Raw genomic sequence first — 16621 nt, forward strand, 5'->3', positions numbered from 1 at the left:
CTGTCAGCTCCCCTCTCTCCCCTCTCCCTTCCTGCCTCACCCTCTTCTTTCCCTTCTTTTCCTGGCCTCCCTACGCTCACCGGTTCCCACTCCTGGGGAGGCCAAGTGAGTCTGAAGGCCACTGCAGTGCTGAGTGTGACCGGGGAAGCTGCCTCTGCCTCCTCAGAAAAACAAAAATCAGAAGTATGGCTTTGGTCCTCCCACACAATGTGATATATGATTGTATTTTATTGATTGATGTTACACGTCTTGAGTCTTACAGGAAGGCCAGGCTACAAGAATAATTAAATTTTTATTTATTTGACGTCAACCAAAAACAATGTTAGAGACACAACCAATCCAAGGCCTACTGTGTAACAGCAAAGCTGAGAGATTCCCACATTTAACAATCCAATAAACATTTATTGCAGGATGGGCATCACCTCAGAAACACGATATTTAGCCTTCACGGAAATCCTGTGAAGGACATTGGTGACTGGCCAGGTGTGGGATTGGAACACAGACCCACCCACCTCTGGCGCTTGACCTTAAAACATGGCGATCAGATAAGACGGAAGAAGCCTGGACGAAGCCACACATATATGGATCATTTTTACAAACACAGAACAACCCAATGGACTTTAAACATTACCTCACCACCAGTCTGAAAATAAGCCACAAAACACAGAAATGAGGCATTGAACTTCTCCTTCCTGACAATGTGAGAATCAAAGGACATTCACATTGCAAAACATTACCATACAAACGCCAAGGAAACCCACCCACAATTCTAGGATACAAGGGGACCTGTGAACATACTGAGATTTCCTTTGAGTCTGAATTAATCCTGCTAGTGAGATTCTAAAAATCTTGGAGCTGCATGAGCCCCAAAGGAGCCTCCACCGACCCGATCGAGGCCGGTTCAAGCCGAAAGTTTTAATCCTGTGTGGATTCTCTGATGAACAGAAGGGTCTGATCTCTGCCTCGGTTTTTTCCACACACTGAACATTTATCAGGTTTCTCTCATGTGGGATCCTCAGTGCTTAAAGAGGGCAGAGCTGCTCTGGAACCTCTTTAGGCCTTCAGAACACATAGTCGTGGTCTTCCCTTTGAGATCTGCTCGATTCTTCAAATCTCAGCTAAAGCGCTTTCCACAATCCCAGGGCTTATACTCTTTTCCTCCCATATGATTCTTGATTCTTCCTTTCTTTGGTTATAGGAAGATTTCTGTGTAAATATAATCTCTTTCCATTATTTTATGGTTTTACCTCTGTGTGGACGCTATTATTGCTGTTGAAGTAGGTAATATGAGACAAGCTCATGTCACAAGTTTAGCAACTATGCCATTTTCTCATGTGGAGTCTTTGAAGATGGCTCATGTGATGCCCTTGAAGATGGCCAAACTGGAGGGATCTCTGTGCTCATTCAAAAGGTTTCTCACCTGTGTGGATCCTTTGATGCTTTACGAGTTGACAACTCTGAATGAATTCCTTTCCACACTCAGAGCACTGAAAAGTTTCCCCCGCTGTGTGGGTGCTTAGATGCCGTTGAAGATGGTAGCTCTGACTGAATTTCTTTCCACACCCTGAACATTCAAAAGGTTTCTCTCCCGTGTGGATTTTTTGATGCCGCTGAAGGTTGAAACTCCTGCTGAATTTCTTTCCGCAGTCTGAGCACTCAAAAGATTTCTCCTCTGTGTGGATTCTTTGGTGCCATTGAAGATTGGCACTCCAGTTGAAACCTTTTCCACACTTTGAACATGCAAAAGGTTTCTCCTCCCTGTGGGTTCTTTGATGCTCATGAAGGCTTGCACTCCAGTAAGAACTGTTTCCACACTCTGAGCATTGAAAAGGTTTCCCCACTGCATGGGTTCTTAGATGCCGTTGAAGATGGTAACTCTGATTGAATTTCTTTCCACACTCTGAGCACTCAAAAGGTTTCTCCCCTGTATGGATTCTTTGATGTTGTTGATAATTGAAACTCTTATTGAATTTCTTTCCACACTCCAGGCATTCAAAAGGTTTCTCCCCTGTGTGGGTTCTTAGATGTTGTTGAAAATTATAGCTCTGATTGAATTTCTTTCCACACTGCGGGCATTCAAAAGGTTTCTCCCCTGTGTGGGTTCTTAGATGCCGCTGAAGATGAAAACTCCTAATGAATTTCTTTCCACACTCTGAGCATTCATATGGTTTCTCCCCTGTGTGGGTTCTTAAATGTGCAAGGAGCTGAGATTTGTATCTGAAGCACCTTCCACACTGAAAGCATTTAGAGGCTTTCATACTGCTATGCTTTGGAAAATGTCCATTACCCTTATTTCCATCAGAGAGACTTTTCCTACTCTCTGAGCAGCTAAATTGCTTCTGTTCCGTATGAATCCTTTGGTGTATAATAAAGTTTGCTTTATGTGAGAAGCTCTTGCCACAAGGTGAGCAGCTATAGGGTTTCCCTGCTGTGTGGATTCGTTGATGTCTAAGAAGCTCTGATGTGCAAGGGAAGCTCTTTCCACACTCTGGACTTTTAGGGGTCTCCATTCCACTGTTCTTTTGCAAATCGGTATTGTATTGGGCTTGATCTGAGAAGTCCATTCCACATTCCAAGTATTTGTATGTTTCCTTCCCCATGTGAATTATTTGGCAAAGATAGGGCTTATCCCCTTTCTCCACCAGATGACTTTCTTCTTGTCCCGTTGCACTGTCTAGATTTTTGAAGTTTCCTGTCATCTCTTGGTTGTTTACTTCAATGGATGATAGCCCATGCAGTTCCTCACTCTGCTGTTCATCCCCTGTGGGAATGAACAAAGAGACCCCATTAGTACTCACGCAAGGAGGTCGGGTCCATCAAAGTCAGAATTGGTCCATCAAGGTCAGAATTGTCTGCTCAGACTGGAAGCAGTATTCCAGGGTCTCAGGAGGAATTTTAAATGAGAGCCAGCATGGTGTCATGGTCAAGAGCAGTAGCTCCTAATCTGGCAAGCCAGGTTTGATTCCCCGCTCCTCCACACGCTGCCAGCTGGGTGTCATAGTCACAGCCCTGATAATGCTGTTCTGACCAAGCAGTCCTGTCAGAGCTCTCTCAGCCTCACCTACCTCACAGGGTGTCTGTTGTGGGGAGAGGAAGGGAAGGTGACTGTTCATTAAGGCCAAAATGACTATTATTAATATTGTTCTTAGAGCCTCTTGTGGCGCAGGGTGGTAAGGCAGCAGAAATGCTGTCTGAAGCTGTCTGCCCATGAGGCTGGGAGTTCAATCCCAGCAGCCGGCTCAAGGTTGACTCAGCCTTCCATCCTTCCGAGGTCGGTAAAATGAGTACCCAGCTTGCTGCTGGGGAGTAAACGGTAATGACTGGGGAAAGCACTGGCAAACCACCCTGCATTGAGTCTGCCATGAAAACGCTGGAGGGCGTCACCCCAAGGGTCAGGCATGACCCGGTGCTTGCACAGGGGAGACCTTTACCTTTAATATTGTTCTTATCCTGTGAGTTAATAATTAATATTATTCATAAATATTTACCACCTTCGATGTTCATGTATTATTAATAACTATATAAACAAATCAATAAAAAACAGAATAGAATAACATGAACAGAATAAAAGAATAAATAAAAAGAATCCTTGCTTTCTCTTGTGGTGGCTAAAATTTATCTTCCAAACCTGCTCCTTCTTTGGAAATGGCTCCCGTACTGCTCTCGGGCTGTGTGGTTGAAGTGCTGGCCAGCCTGACTGCTGAATGAACCAAACCTGCCTTGCTTTTCTCTCTCTCTTTCTTATCAGAATGCTGGGGACTATCTCCCAGGACAAGGAAGGAACAAGAAGGCAAACCGATCAAATAAGACCATAATAGCTCCGTGATTTGTGAGGATGAAAAGGTCTTCCAGCCACCTTCGCCATAGAGGAAAAAGAAGAACGGACAATATCTGCATCCAGATCAGAGAGGATTAGACCTGGAACAATCCCCCCCACACACTGATTTTCTGTGCTTGAGGGTTCAGTACAAAACCCTGTCAGAAATACAAGGGAGCTTAGTGATAGGTGGGACATAAGCCATGAGTTGTTCTTCAACCTATGTAAAACAGTGTGTGTGTGTGTGTGGGGGGGAAGCCTTGTCAAACAAACCAAACAGCCTACAGAGGACCAGCCTGGTTTCTGGAAGGGGAGGCGGGAAAGGAACTTCAACAGTCACAAGGCATCTAGGTGACCCCAGTAGGAAAGAGTTGCTGGGACTTGGGGTACATCCAGCCGACCTCTTCTATAGTCACCAGCTCCTCTCCTGAGTTTATCAAGTTCTTTGGGGGAATCAAAGGACAGGGAGGGAAGCAGCCCTTGACAGGAGAGAAGGAGCCACTGCTGAGCTCACCCCAGAAACAGCTCCCCCAGACTCCCAGAGCTTAGGACCCAGAAGTCCTCCTTCCTTCCTTACCCAACAGGCTGTCCTCTTCATCCTCCTCTTCTTTAATGTCCATCAAGGGATGCTGCTGCTCGTTTTCAGACAGAGTCATGCCTGCCTTGGAAGCCATTCCAGCAGCTTCCTCAAAATGCACCTGAAATAGCAGAGAGGGATGGACCGTTTCAGGGCAGAGCAACACAGAGAGTGGGGAACAGTCAGTGGAGGGCTCTTCCCGCCCACCTGACTATGGCAGATTTGCCAGTACACAATAGGGAGGAAGCAAGATAGAATTTCCTTCAGGTATATTAAAATATCCGTGTTCCACAGAACCCCATGGAGAAGGCGCCACCGCCAAAAAGGCCCAAAACATAATGGCAGCCAGAAAACTGTATGGGAGGAGAGAAATGGGAAGGTCTTTTGGCCTCTCCAGGCCACACCTTTCACCTGTGAAAATGGTGAGACAGCAGGACTCTTGAGCTTCCAGAACTCAAATACCTGCTGTTCCATTCACCAGCTCCCAGGTGGAGACAGAATTACTCCCCACCTAAAAATATCTGGATTCAGCTTTTATGGAAATACTGCGAACAACATGTCTCCCCCTTTTATATGAGCAGAGATCTCCACCTCAAGCCCTCCCGCACTCAGGGCCCACACAGCATAAAAGTCTTACCTGCTTCTCCTGCCTCAGGAGGAGTGTCTCGGCCAGGGCCACCGCCTGGGAGCAGCTCTGGGGGCCGCTCTCCCTCACCTGGCTCTGTATCTCCAGGGGCAGAACAGTCAGCAGTTGCTCCAGGATCAAGAGCTCCAGGATCTGCTCCTTGCTGTGGTTCTCCACCCTCAGCCACCCACGGCACATTTGCTGCAGTTGATTGTAAGCCCCCCGTGGCCCCTCAGCCTCCTGGTAGCAGAAACCCCTGAACTGTTGACGCTGTTTCTCCTGGCTGAGGGCATCCCCTTGTAAGATGGCTTCCTTCACTTTCCCATAATCCTCTTGGTCTCTGGCATCCAGACTGTTAAAGGCTTGCTCGGCTACTCCGCTGAGGGCCGGCAGGAGTCGGGTCGCCCACTCTTCCTGGGGCCATCGACAGGCTTCAGCCACTTGCTCAAAGGAGGCCAGGAAGGCCTTGGCGTCCTCCCAGGGAGAAGGTTTCTCTGGCAAGGGGGGGATTGCCCATGGAGAGTGAAGGTTCTCCATGGTCCTGAGGAACTCCTTCCACTGAGTTTCCCACTGCTCGAGGGACAGGGGACCCTCCACTCCAGGTGGACTCATCAGATCTCTTGGTCTCCTCTCCAAGATTCCCTTCATACTTCCAGCCTGGAGGACTTGAGGGGTTTCTGTGGTCCACTCTGACACCTCCCCTGAGTTGGGGCGTGTGGGAGTCTTCTCTTCCATTTCCACCTCAGAACGATCCCTCAGGAATGGTGCTGCAAAACAGAAATTTATCGTTTCCCAGAATGGCCTTTTCCCTGGACCCAATGAGAGAGAGAGAAGAGACTTGTCAGCTGGTGGTGGGTTGGAGCCACGTGAGTCCTTCCCCATTCGACACATCTCATATACAAAACTGCAGCATGTCCTGCATCTTGCACTACTGCAATAAAGGTATAAATGAAAAAGCTAATTTAAAGGTCTAGGATTTATTTTAACGGCTACCCTCAGCACTTTACCAGCTTGGCCCCGCTTATGGTTTCTCCTGGGAAGAGCTGTGAAATTGCCTTGTCAGCAAACATCACCCCAAGATGGAGTCCCCCAAAGCTGCCTTTTCATCTTTCTGGCCCTCGGTCTGCAGAACTATTCGGTTCATTTCAAGCCACATTTACTCAGTACGGCTCAGGATAGATTACACACTAAAAAGAATAGTTTTTTAAAACGTTCACTCAATTAGCATCATCCAACGTGAAAATCACACCAGGGATCCCTTCTCAACAAAACATCCTCCAGAAAAGTTCCTTCTTATGCCGTCAGAGAAAACACAGTCAGGTGGGAGGCTGGCAGGAACTTGGACACCTTGCCTAGGAGGCTACAGGCTTCCCATAATTTCCTTCCTTCCCCGAAGGAGCTTCCCACCCACTGCAGGTAAGGCACCTGACCCCTTGTTTTGGGGAGCAGGCCTTGAAGAGAAAGGACTTCTGACCTCTCCCCATACCCAAGTTCTCCATTGGGGATTCTCCTGGTCTCCCTGCACAATGGGGTGGGGGTAAAAATGTTACATATCAGGAGACATTAAGGAATTGGGGTGGGGGTCCCTTGATGACCCCAGAGGAATCCCATCTGCCATCTCCACCAAAGGGGGACCTCCTCTCCCCCCACACACATCTCATTTAGCAACAGCAGGAAGAACAAGGGGCTGCAGTCTGCCCAGCCGGGCTGCCTCTTTCCCCAGAGGCGCCCCCGGGGACCGGGTCTGCTCCCAGCCCCAGGAAGAAGCTCAGTGGGGGGAGACCCAGAGAGGGGGAAGGTCCCCTCCTCTCCCTCCCAGCCCCACAGCACACTCCCCGCCCCCACCCTGGAGACCCCGCACCCTTTCCTCGCGGTTGCCAAGCGACCGGGAGAATACTCCCGCTTCCCCTCTGCAGAGCCCTCCGAGGAGCCGGATCCCCTCCCGGCTTCTCCCGTGCAGGGATCCCGATCCCTCCCGGGGGGCAGAGACCCACAGAGACCCCCCCTTCTCCCCCCTGATCTTTACCCTTCCTGCCTCTCCCCCCCGTCCAGCCCCCGCCTCGGTCCTCCAGCCAAGCTTTTCCCGAAAGGCGGAAGTGGGAGGGCTGGTGGGGGCTCTCTAGGAAGCGCCGCTCTATCGTCTTAACCCTCTGAAGCCCCGAAAGGCCAAGAAGCCAAACCGTCCTGCTGGAGAAGCGCTCCCTCGGAGCCCCGTCGTGTCCCCTGCCCTGTCCTGCAGGTTTAACGAGGCCGGGAGATGGCCTGGAGGTCTCCCGCCCGGAAGAGCCTGCTTCAGGGTTGACAGCCACAAAACCCCAAGGAGGGTGGTAGAGCAGCTGGCGAGGAAGGCGCCCTGCTCATGCTCAGCCAGTGAAAACTATAAAATCAGAGTCCACTTGGGCACCTTTGAGACCAACAAAGATTTGTTCAAGGTGTGAGCTTTCGAGTGCAAGCACTCTTCTTCAGACTGAGGAAGGGTGCTTGCACTCGAAAGCTCACGCCTTGAATAAATCTTTGTGGGTCTTAAAGGTGCCCGGCTGGACCCTGATTTTATTGTGCTTCTTCAGACCAACACGGCCATTTGAATCTATCTAGTGAAAACTAGTTTGTGGCTCCAAACGCAGCCCAGAACCTGAGCTGAGAAGGAACCCTCTTTCAAATTCTTTACACCTATTGGCTGGGAGCCACCTTCTACATGATTGAACTCCCAAGTTATTTTTAAAAATCCATCCCTAAAGTTAGCAAACAGAACAAGCTCCAAGGCAGCCTTTCTCAACATTTTTACCATTGAGAACCCCCTGAAACATGCGTCAAGCTTCCAGAAACCCCAGAAGTGGCACAATTTGGTTGGGAAGCATAGCTGTGGATACACCCACCCAGGGGCCTTCCCCTTTTTACCCTCTGCAGCAGTGGTAGTCAAACTGCGGCCCTCCAGATGTCCATGAACTACAATTCCCATGAGCCCGGCTGGCAGGGTCTCATGGGAATTGTAGTCCATGGACATCTGGAGGGCCGCAGTTTCACTACCCCTGCTATGCAGCGTCATCATTGGACTTTGGGGGGGGGGGTCAACATATATGGCCATATCAGCTGATGAATGTTTAGCAAATTTAAATACATATATACACAAAAGATAATTAACTCTGACCCATTCAAGAAACACTCCCAGGACGGGCAAGAAGGCCTGCCCTAGGGACTACCTGGGGAAAAAACCTTTCATATTTTCTCAGCTACAGGGGGGTGGAGAGTTGGGCCTGTTTCTAAAGAGGGAATCTTGACCTGATCCGGCAGCAGAGTCAAAGATCTGAAGCATGTCCCTAATTGATTCCAGCAGTAATCAACCCAAACTTCTTCGCTTCTACAAGAGTTTGATTATTGGAGAGTTTGGCAGGAACCTCACCAGTTGACAGAGCTCCCTTTCTCCACCAAGTTCTGACTCTGTGCACCCATGCCTGATGGACATGATGACAAGGAACCACTCAACAACTCAAGTGACAGAAGAAAGAGTGACACGTTGGGCCCTGGGGACAAGCAGGGGGCTGCCAGGGGTAGGGTTGGTGGCACTCTGACCGGGATCATCTCTTCTTTCGAGCTCAAGAGGGACTCCAACTGGAGACAGCCTGACATCCCCCTGCTGGAACATGGCTGCCAGATATTCCGGTTCCAAGGACTGGCTGCCCCGATGGGTAGAGGCACCTGGAGTTAAATAATGACAGCTCACCTCCAGGTTATAAAGATCAGCTCACATGAGAGAGTCACAATAATAATAATAATAATAATAATAATAATAATAATAATAATAGTACATGAGGTTGGGAGTTCAATCCCAGCAGCCGGCTCAAGGTTGACTCAGCCTTCCATCCTTCCGAGGTCGGTAAAAAGAGTCCCCAGCTTGCTGGGGGGTAAACGGTAATGACTGGGGAAGGCACTGGCAAACCACCCCGTATTGAGTCTGCCATGAAAACGCTTGAGGGCGTCACCCCAAGGGTCAGACATGACCTGGTGCTTGCACAGGGGATACCTTTACCTTTTTAATAATAATAGTGCTCACCGCCCTTTGTTCCACCCTTCTTCCTGGGGCAGCCTCACTTCCCAGCCAATCACAGATCCAACTCTTAACTGACAGCCCCCCTCCCCCTTTAGCCCAGCCTTCCGGTCCCCACATGCAAAGTCCCCAGGGCGCATCCCAGGCCCTGCACGAAATCCTTGGCTTGCTAGAGCCAGTAGTTCAGCAGTGGAATAGGCTGCCTAAGGAGGTGGTGAGCTCCCACTCACTGGGAGTCTTCAAGCAAAGGTTGGATACACACTTTTCTTGGATGCTTTAGGATGCTTTGGGCTGATCCTGCGTTGAGCAGGGGGTTGGACTAGATGGCCTGTATGGCCCCTTCCAACTCTATGGTTCTATGTATGAGAGCCAAGGGCGCGCCTTGCATGAGCCCCATGGAGGGGTGCTGCCTGGCGTTGGGAGGAGGGGAAGGGTTGGGTGCAGCCCCGTCCAGCCCCTTCCCGCTCCTGGAGTCACAGCAGCTGCCAAGAATAATAGAATCATAGGATGGATGGGGGATGGGAGGATGGGAGGATGGGGGATCCTTAAAGAACGTGCGCCTTTCCTTACATTTCCTTTTCTTTATGGGATTGGAAGGATGGGGGACCCTTAAAGGTAGGAGACTTGGTCTGGGACTCCAGCGGTCATCAAAGGGTTACGTGGGCCACAGAGTTGGGATTCCTAGACCGGAGGAGAAGGGGGTGGAGAATGCCCGGAGCCCGCCAGTTTCGCTTTCGGAAGAGCTGCAGGACGGGAAGGGTGAGAATCTGCAGGGGGGGAGGGGGGGTAGAAACCCCTGCAAGGGCGTCTCTCTGGGTCCCACGTGCAGAGGGTGCATATGTCAGGCTGGAGGGTTCCTGGGTCTGGCCCCTTGAACTGGGGATGGGTTTGGAGAAAGGAGCAGGAGGGGACCCTTGAAGACAGCGTCTGAGATCAGGAAATTCCACATTTTAATCTCTGTATAAAATATTTCCTTTTGTCTATCCTGGACCTATTGCCCACCAGTTTCATTTGGTGCTCTCAGAGTTCTTGTATTTTGACAAAGGAAGAAAAAGTTGTTATTCTGTCTCTCCCATGTGTAACTTTAAACCCCTATCATTATAACTTTGAACCCCCTTTGAGCATCCCTTTTCTAAACTTTAAAGTCTCGGGCTCTTTCGCCTTTTGATATAGGGAAAGGGCTCCAGCCCCCTCAGTCATTTAGGTCGCCCTCCTCTGTACTTTTTCCAGTCCTTGCAATGACTTTTTGGAGATCTGGTGACCAGAACTGGGCACAGTATTCCAAATGAGGTTGTACCATAAATCTACCATAGATGTATACAGGGGCATTACAATATTCGCTTTTTTATTGTTTTCCTAATAATCCCTAAAATAAAATTTGCCTTTTTCTTTTGCACAGAAGAGATCCATGGCTCTTTTTTAGCCTCCCCTCTCAAATCAACCAAAGGACTTGGATAGACTCCAGAGAAGGGGAGGCCTTGATTGCATTCCACAAGGGACAGACTTTGAAGACAGCTTTTAAGTTCAGAAAATACAGAAACACTATAGCTCAATTACTATCCAGACTTAGGCAAAGAGAGAATGCTGAGTTTCAGCTCTTGAAAGTGCCCCCTTCCCTCCCCCACTACTTTCCTGCTTCATAATTTAAAAGCATATGCATATAAAGGCATACTGAGATCTCTTGGCATACGTTTCCGGAACATGGGAAGAAGAATAATGAGGGGGGGGGTCCATAAAACCAGAGGCTGAGGAACTAACTGTGTCTCTTCTGTCTTTCCTGTATGTGTCTTTACTGCAGGGAGAAGCTCAGAGTGAAAAAGGATAACAGATTCTAGATCTTCAGTTGTGAAGAACCAACTCTGAGTGATTATTCAAAGTTAGAGATGGCAAAAGACACTCCCAGAGGCAACAAATTTGGGGAGGCAAGAAGAATAGCTCCTCACATCCTTCAGGATGGGAGTAGTAGAGAATTTCTGCAAGGGAGGCTTGGAGAAGCCAAGAATCAGCCAGCTGGGGATGGTTCCCTTTCTCTCACTCAGTGGGAGACCCAGTGGCAGGAGTACCTCAGGATGGTGGAAAAGCCTCACTTTCCATGGGGATTTCCCCCCTTGCCTGAGAAACCTTCTCCCTGGGAAGATGCTAAAATGTTTCTGGCCTCCTTTGAGCAAGTGGCCGAAGCCTGTCGGTGGCCCCAGGAAGAGTGGGTGACCCGACTCCTGCCAGCCCTCAGTGGAGAAGCCAAGTGGCCCTTTAACAGCCTGGATGTCCCAGACAGAGAGGATTATGGGAAAGTGAAAGCAGCCATCTTGCGAGGGGATGCCCTGCTCCGGGAGAAGCAGCGTGAAGAGTTCCGACGTTTCTGCTACCAGGAGGCCGAGGGTCCCCGGGGTGCCTACAGCCGACTGAGGGAAATGTGCCACGGGTGGCTGAGGGTGGAGAATCACAGCAAGGAGCAGATCCTGGAGCTCCTGGTCCTGGAGCAACTGCTGAATGTCCTTCCCCTGGAGATCCAGAGCTGCGTGAGGGAGAGCAGCCCCCAGAGCTGCTCCCAGGCGGTGGCCCTGGCTGAGGAGCTCCTCTTGAGGCTGGAGAAGGAGGTGAGGTCCATCTGCTCTGTAGGTCCTGAGTGTGGGAGGGCCTGAGGTGGAGCTTTGGCTGAGACCTTTGTCCATATTGGGGTGGGGGGAGGCAGAAGGGGAGTGCAAGGGCATGATGGGAAGGTCAGTTGCTTCATTCCCCTGGGAGTGGAATCCAGAGTTTTGAGATTGGGGAGTGGGAACCAGAATATGGGCCAGTGTTGAGGTAGCCCCTCCCCCGGATCAAGTGGGTCTTGTGGTTCTGAGAGCTCAAGCTTGTTGCCCTCTGCTGCCATCTCTGCAGGTGACAGGGTGGTCTGGGGAGTCCTGAAGACCTCCTCCCATCTCCCTCCTGGTGTAGTTGTGAGAGCTAGCATGGGTTGGTGGTTAAACAGCAGTGGACTCCTTAACATGGAGGACCAGGTTTGATCCCCCACTCCTCCACATACAACCAGCTGTGTGACCTGGGTTATTCCAAGAACAATTATCTCAGAGCTTTCTCAGTTCCACCTAACTACCTCACGGGGTATATGTTGTGAAGAGGGGAAAGGGAAGGTGTTTGTAAGTTGCTTTGAGACTCCCCCGGGTAGTGAAAAGCAGGGTACAAAAATCAGCTCTTGGTGGCTGCCGTAATGTCTTGGGCCTTCTTGGTGGTGGGTTTTCTTTCCTTTTGTTTCCTTTTGTTTCCCTTCCTTCCTTCCTTCCTTCCTTCCTTCCTTCCTTCCTTCCTTCCTTCCTTCCTTCCTTCCTTCCTTCCTTCCTTCCTCTCTCTCTCCCTCTCACACACACACACACACCTTCTTTCCTTTTTTGTTATATTTTATTATGCCACCCTCTGAAAAAGCTCTGCCCTGCTTTCTCCATGTTATGTACCAATGAACCATCTAAGCTCAGTGTGGAGGAAAGAAACCTACTCTGTTTGCCCCCACACACACACACACACTTATCACTCTGCTCTGAAAGGGTCCCTCTCTTTTGCTGCAGGTTCCTTTGGAGGAGGCCGCTGGGAGCATGTCTGAGGCCAGTCAGGATCCATCTGTGACTGAGTGGAGGCATCTCTTGATGGACATCAAAGAAGAGGAGGCCAGAGATTGCAGCTTGCTGGGTAATTAGGGAGGGCGGCCTTCAAGGGCCTGAGACTGGAATCATTCTTGGGCTGAGTCCGAAAGATTCTCTCGCTTCAAGAGCTACTGATCCCAATCCTTAGATTCTCCAGAGGATTTGATTTAATTGGGAGAGGGGCCGGTGAATTAAGGGAGAACCTCTTGTATGAAGTCCCATCATCTTTTCCCTACTGGGGTTATGTAAGACCCCTTTGGGCCTTCCCAGTTTTTTGCCCTCTCTTGTCTCCAGAAATCAAGGGCTGAATATCAATGCAAGCTTCATGTTGCACCTTTCACAAAACTCTCTGGACTTTATGACGTCCCCAGTTAAAAGAACACGGCTGTAGGTAATGGGAGGGACCTCTGCCTGTGCCCCTGGAGAGATGCTGCCAGTCGGAACAGACAATACTGACCCTGAAAGTCCAAGGGTCGGATTCAGCATAAGGGAGATTTATTTGTGTTCATGGACACTGCAAGTCACATAGGGAGTGGTGGGGAACAAATCTTAAACCCCTTTTCCACATAAGCAGTACACTATGGGGTGCTTTTTGGGGGGGGTGAGGAGAGCCAAAAGATAAAATGGACCCATTGATGGGCCAGGCCAGGCTGAAGGTGAGGTCAACTCCCACCTTTGGGGATGAAGGAGGCTGTGAGGTGGGAATAAAGATACACACCAGGAGATAGGAGAGATTGGTCTGAGTTTCTGGCGGGACTGCTCATGGGACCTCTCTTCATTCTAGCCGGAGAATTCCAGGGGTCATCATTGGAAAATGCTGAGGAGGAAATGTCTAAAGGAAGCTCTGGGGATCCAGGTGGAATGAAGAGGAAGGAGGGAACCAACACCCCCGAGAAGAGGGATAAACGTATCGCTTCCCAAGGAGGAGGACGCTGCCAGGAAATCCCAGCCCAAGAAGAAAGTCCTTCCCAAAACAGAAATAATGAAGACCTTAGTTCTAAAAAGGGAATCCACGGCAAGGACAAAGAAAACATACGTTTGTCTTTTGGAGAGACTTGTATTCAGAGAAGGAGTCTTGTTCTCCAGGAACAAATTCATTCCGGAGAGAAACCGTATCACTGCTTGGAGTGTGGAAAGCGCTTCAGTCGTCAAGCTGCTCTTACTTCGCATCAAAGAATTCACTCAGGTGAGAAGCTGTGTAAAATCTTATTTCATTTAGCTTCATGCACCCCTCCTTGTCCTTTGAGTCCCCCAAATGATCTGATGTGCTTGGGAGAAGGGCTGGGGACCAAAGAAGAGTTCTGCTGGAAGAAATCCAAGGTCCAGTGACCCTTTCCTATAGGAGACACCTAGCTGTCATTGGGCTGGTCCAAAGTTCTTGACCCCCCTCCAGAAATCAGGGGGGTCCTCTTTGGGATGTTTGGTTTTTGTGATGAGGCTTTTCTGCTCTTTTTCAGAAGATGAAAGCCCACTGCTGCCCCTTCTCACACCTGTCACAGAACTCCCTGTATGTTATGATTCAGAAGAGAAGCCATTGATCAGCTTGGGGAGTGGAAAGAGTTTGTGTAATGGTAAAAAAGGTTATGTAGATTTTACAAAGCATAATAGAATGAAGTTATTGACATACAAATATAAGTCTCGGCTCCTAGCACACCCAAGAATCTATGTAAGGGAAAAACCGTTTGAATGCGCAGAGTGTGGGAATAAATTTTCTAATGTTCGTACTCTTAAACGACATGTAAGAATTCACACAGGGGAGAGACCTTTTGAATGCTCACAGTGTGGAAAGAAATTCAGTAGGAGTTATGATCTTCAGCTACATGAAAGAATCCACACAGGGGAGAGACCTTTTGAATGCTTACAATGTGGAAAGAAATTCAGTAGGAAACATCATCTTAAGTTTCATGTAAGAATTCACACAGGGGAGAGGCCTTTTGAATGCTCACAGTGTGGAAAGAAATTCAGAAGGAGTTGTGATCTTCAGCTACATGAAAGAATCCACACAGGGGAGAGACCTTTTGAATGCTCACAGTGTGGAAAGAAATTCATTAGGAGTTCTGATCTTCAGCTACACAAAAGAATCCACACAGGGGAGAGGCCTTTTGAATGCTCACAACGTGGAGAGAAATTTGGTCAACATAATCATCTTAATTAGCATCAAAGAATCCACACAGGTGAGAAACCATTTTAATGCTCTAAATTTGGAAATAAATTCCATTGGTGGCACCCTTCTATATCATCAAAGAATGCACACAGGGGATGAACCTTTAGAATTCTCAGTGTCGAAAGAAATTCAGCAGCAGCATCAAAGAATCCACACAAGGGAGAGCAACTTCAACAGTATCAAATAAAATACACTTTGAATGCTCACAGTGTGGAAAGAGCTTCAAGTTGAATGGAGATCTTCATTGGCATCAGAAAACCTGCACAGGTGATAAACCTTTTAAATGTTCAGAGTGTGAGAGGACCAGATGATGAAAATGGTGGGATTTGCCAAAATAGCTCTGCTTAACTCTTTGATTAGACTAGAGAAAAGAGTATAACTTCATCTACTATTTCTGTTTGGAAACCCTTTATAGACTTTTTGCAGGAAAGTGAAAAGTTAATGACCTCTGGCTTTGCGGAATAAGGGAAAAGAAGTCTATCAACGTTGATAATATAAATTAGACTATTTGAGATGCAATACAAAAAGGAAGAGTTTGTTTATTCATAACTCTGATAGTTTGTAATAACTTGAAAGCAAGCAGTTTTCACTAGAATGTTATTTTGAAACAAGTGTCAATGTTACTGAGGAATTGACCTTCTTCTGTTTTATATTTTACACCTGTTTATTGCTTTTTCCTCTTGCTCTTGCTCTTCATCTTTTAAATCTTCTTAATCTTTTAAATAAAATATTTGCAATTCTGTGTGAATAAAGTACGGCATGCACACAACACCAGCGTGCTACAAAAGAAGTTGCAGTGTTGCTTTTTAGCCTCCCCCCCTCCCCCTGCATGGGACTACCCAAAGGAGTCTCAAAACGCCAACCATTGCCTTTCCTTTCTTCTCTCCATAACTGATACCCTGTGAGGTTAGTGGGGCTATATAGGAGACAGCGGCATCCGCCTCTGGTCCAGCTCATTAATAATAATATTTTACAAACCAATAATAAAAACATAAATAAAAGTATTGACATAAATGCCTAAAATTGAGACTTACGGGGGCCAGTGCTGAAAACATCCCTATCAATATCCTATTCTTCTTTTACAATGAATTAAATGAATTTGAAGACAAGACAGACTCAAAATATAGACGCATGCATTTCAAAGAGAAACTCCCCTCGCCCAAAGCACATTTGGGAGCCTCCTGTGGGTTCCCCCTCCCCTTTCAGGATGGATGAGATGCGCTAAGGTCGGCCGGCCGCTCTCTCGGGCTTTCCTGCTGGGGAGCCATGCGCTTTGCTTCATGCAGGACCAAAGACATTTCTATGCCTCAATAAATACCCCAACTGCTTAATTCTAAATGCTCTTATAAATGATGCAGTTTACATATATTTTATTCAATCAGAAAAAAAGAGTTTTTATAGGAAAACTAGAAGATGACCTGCAATAGCATTCAGGAATTTCCAGCTATTTTATTGCCAGGAAACCCTGAAGTCCTCCCTCTCCTGGCCCCCCCCCCCCCCCCATCAGCAGAAAAGAGGGACTGGCGCCAAGAGGCCCGTGTTCCTCCATTGCCCCGGGGCAGCCTCCCTTTCCAACCAACCACAGAGCCAGCTCTGTGGACTGAGAGCCCAGGGCGCGCCTTGCAAGAGCCCCTTGGAGAGGAAGGGTCGGGTGCAGCCCCGTCCAGCCCCTTCCCGCTCCTGGAGTCACAGCAACTGCCAAGAACGGGCGCCTTCCCTTCGCTTTGCTTTTCTTTATGGGATTGGAAGGATGGGGGA

General features: G+C 48.6%; 2 protein-coding genes across 2 annotated transcripts; one reads left to right on the forward strand and one right to left on the reverse strand.

Annotated features, from left to right (window-relative positions):
* Positions 1-273: 273 nt before the first annotated feature.
* On the reverse strand, positions 274-7123 carry LOC143833972 (uncharacterized). The gene is made up of 4 exons (XM_077330380.1): positions 7046-7123; positions 5032-5828; positions 4395-4515; positions 274-2761 (listed from the first exon to the last, which is right to left on the reverse strand). Exons 2-4 carry the CDS (start codon positions 5752-5754, stop codon positions 1401-1403), a joined length of 2205 nt encoding a protein of 734 aa, XP_077186495.1. The 5' UTR covers positions 5755-5828; positions 7046-7123; the 3' UTR covers positions 274-1400.
* Positions 7124-9698: 2575 nt separating this feature from the next.
* On the forward strand, positions 9699-15639 carry LOC143834000 (uncharacterized). Its single transcript, XM_077330466.1, has 5 exons — positions 9699-9823; positions 10863-11661; positions 12625-12745; positions 13484-13885; positions 14157-15639. The coding sequence occupies exons 2-5, from the start codon at positions 10948-10950 to the stop codon at positions 14852-14854; spliced, it is 1935 nt and encodes a 644-aa protein (XP_077186581.1). The 5' UTR covers positions 9699-9823; positions 10863-10947; the 3' UTR covers positions 14855-15639.
* Positions 15640-16621: the final 982 nt, after the last annotated feature.

The sequence above is a fragment of the Paroedura picta genome, chromosome 3, assembly GCF_049243985.1.
Source record: "Paroedura picta isolate Pp20150507F chromosome 3, Ppicta_v3.0, whole genome shotgun sequence".
NCBI lineage: Eukaryota > Metazoa > Chordata > Lepidosauria > Squamata > Gekkonidae > Paroedura > Paroedura picta.

Bases quoted from the DNA above. Each gene is read 5' to 3' on its own strand.
- LOC143833972 (XM_077330380.1), bottom strand. From the start codon at position 5,754: ATGGAAGAGAAGACTCCCACACGCCCCAACTCAGGGGAGGTGTCAGAG. The intron at 4,516-5,031 runs GTAAGACTTTTA...CTGCTATTTCAG, and splicing joins TCCTGAGGCAGGAGAAGCAG to GTGCATTTTGAGGAAGCTGC. The intron at 2,762-4,394 runs GTAAGGAAGGAA...TCATTCCCACAG, and splicing joins TGAAGAGGACAGCCTGTTGG to GGGATGAACAGCAGAGTGAG.
- LOC143834000 (XM_077330466.1), top strand. From the start codon at position 10,948: ATGGCAAAAGACACTCCCAGAGGCAACAAATTTGGGGAGGCAAGAAGA. The intron at 11,662-12,624 runs GTGAGGTCCATC...CTTTTGCTGCAG, and splicing joins TCTTGAGGCTGGAGAAGGAG to GTTCCTTTGGAGGAGGCCGC. The intron at 12,746-13,483 runs GTAATTAGGGAG...TCTTCATTCTAG, and splicing joins CAGAGATTGCAGCTTGCTGG to CCGGAGAATTCCAGGGGTCA.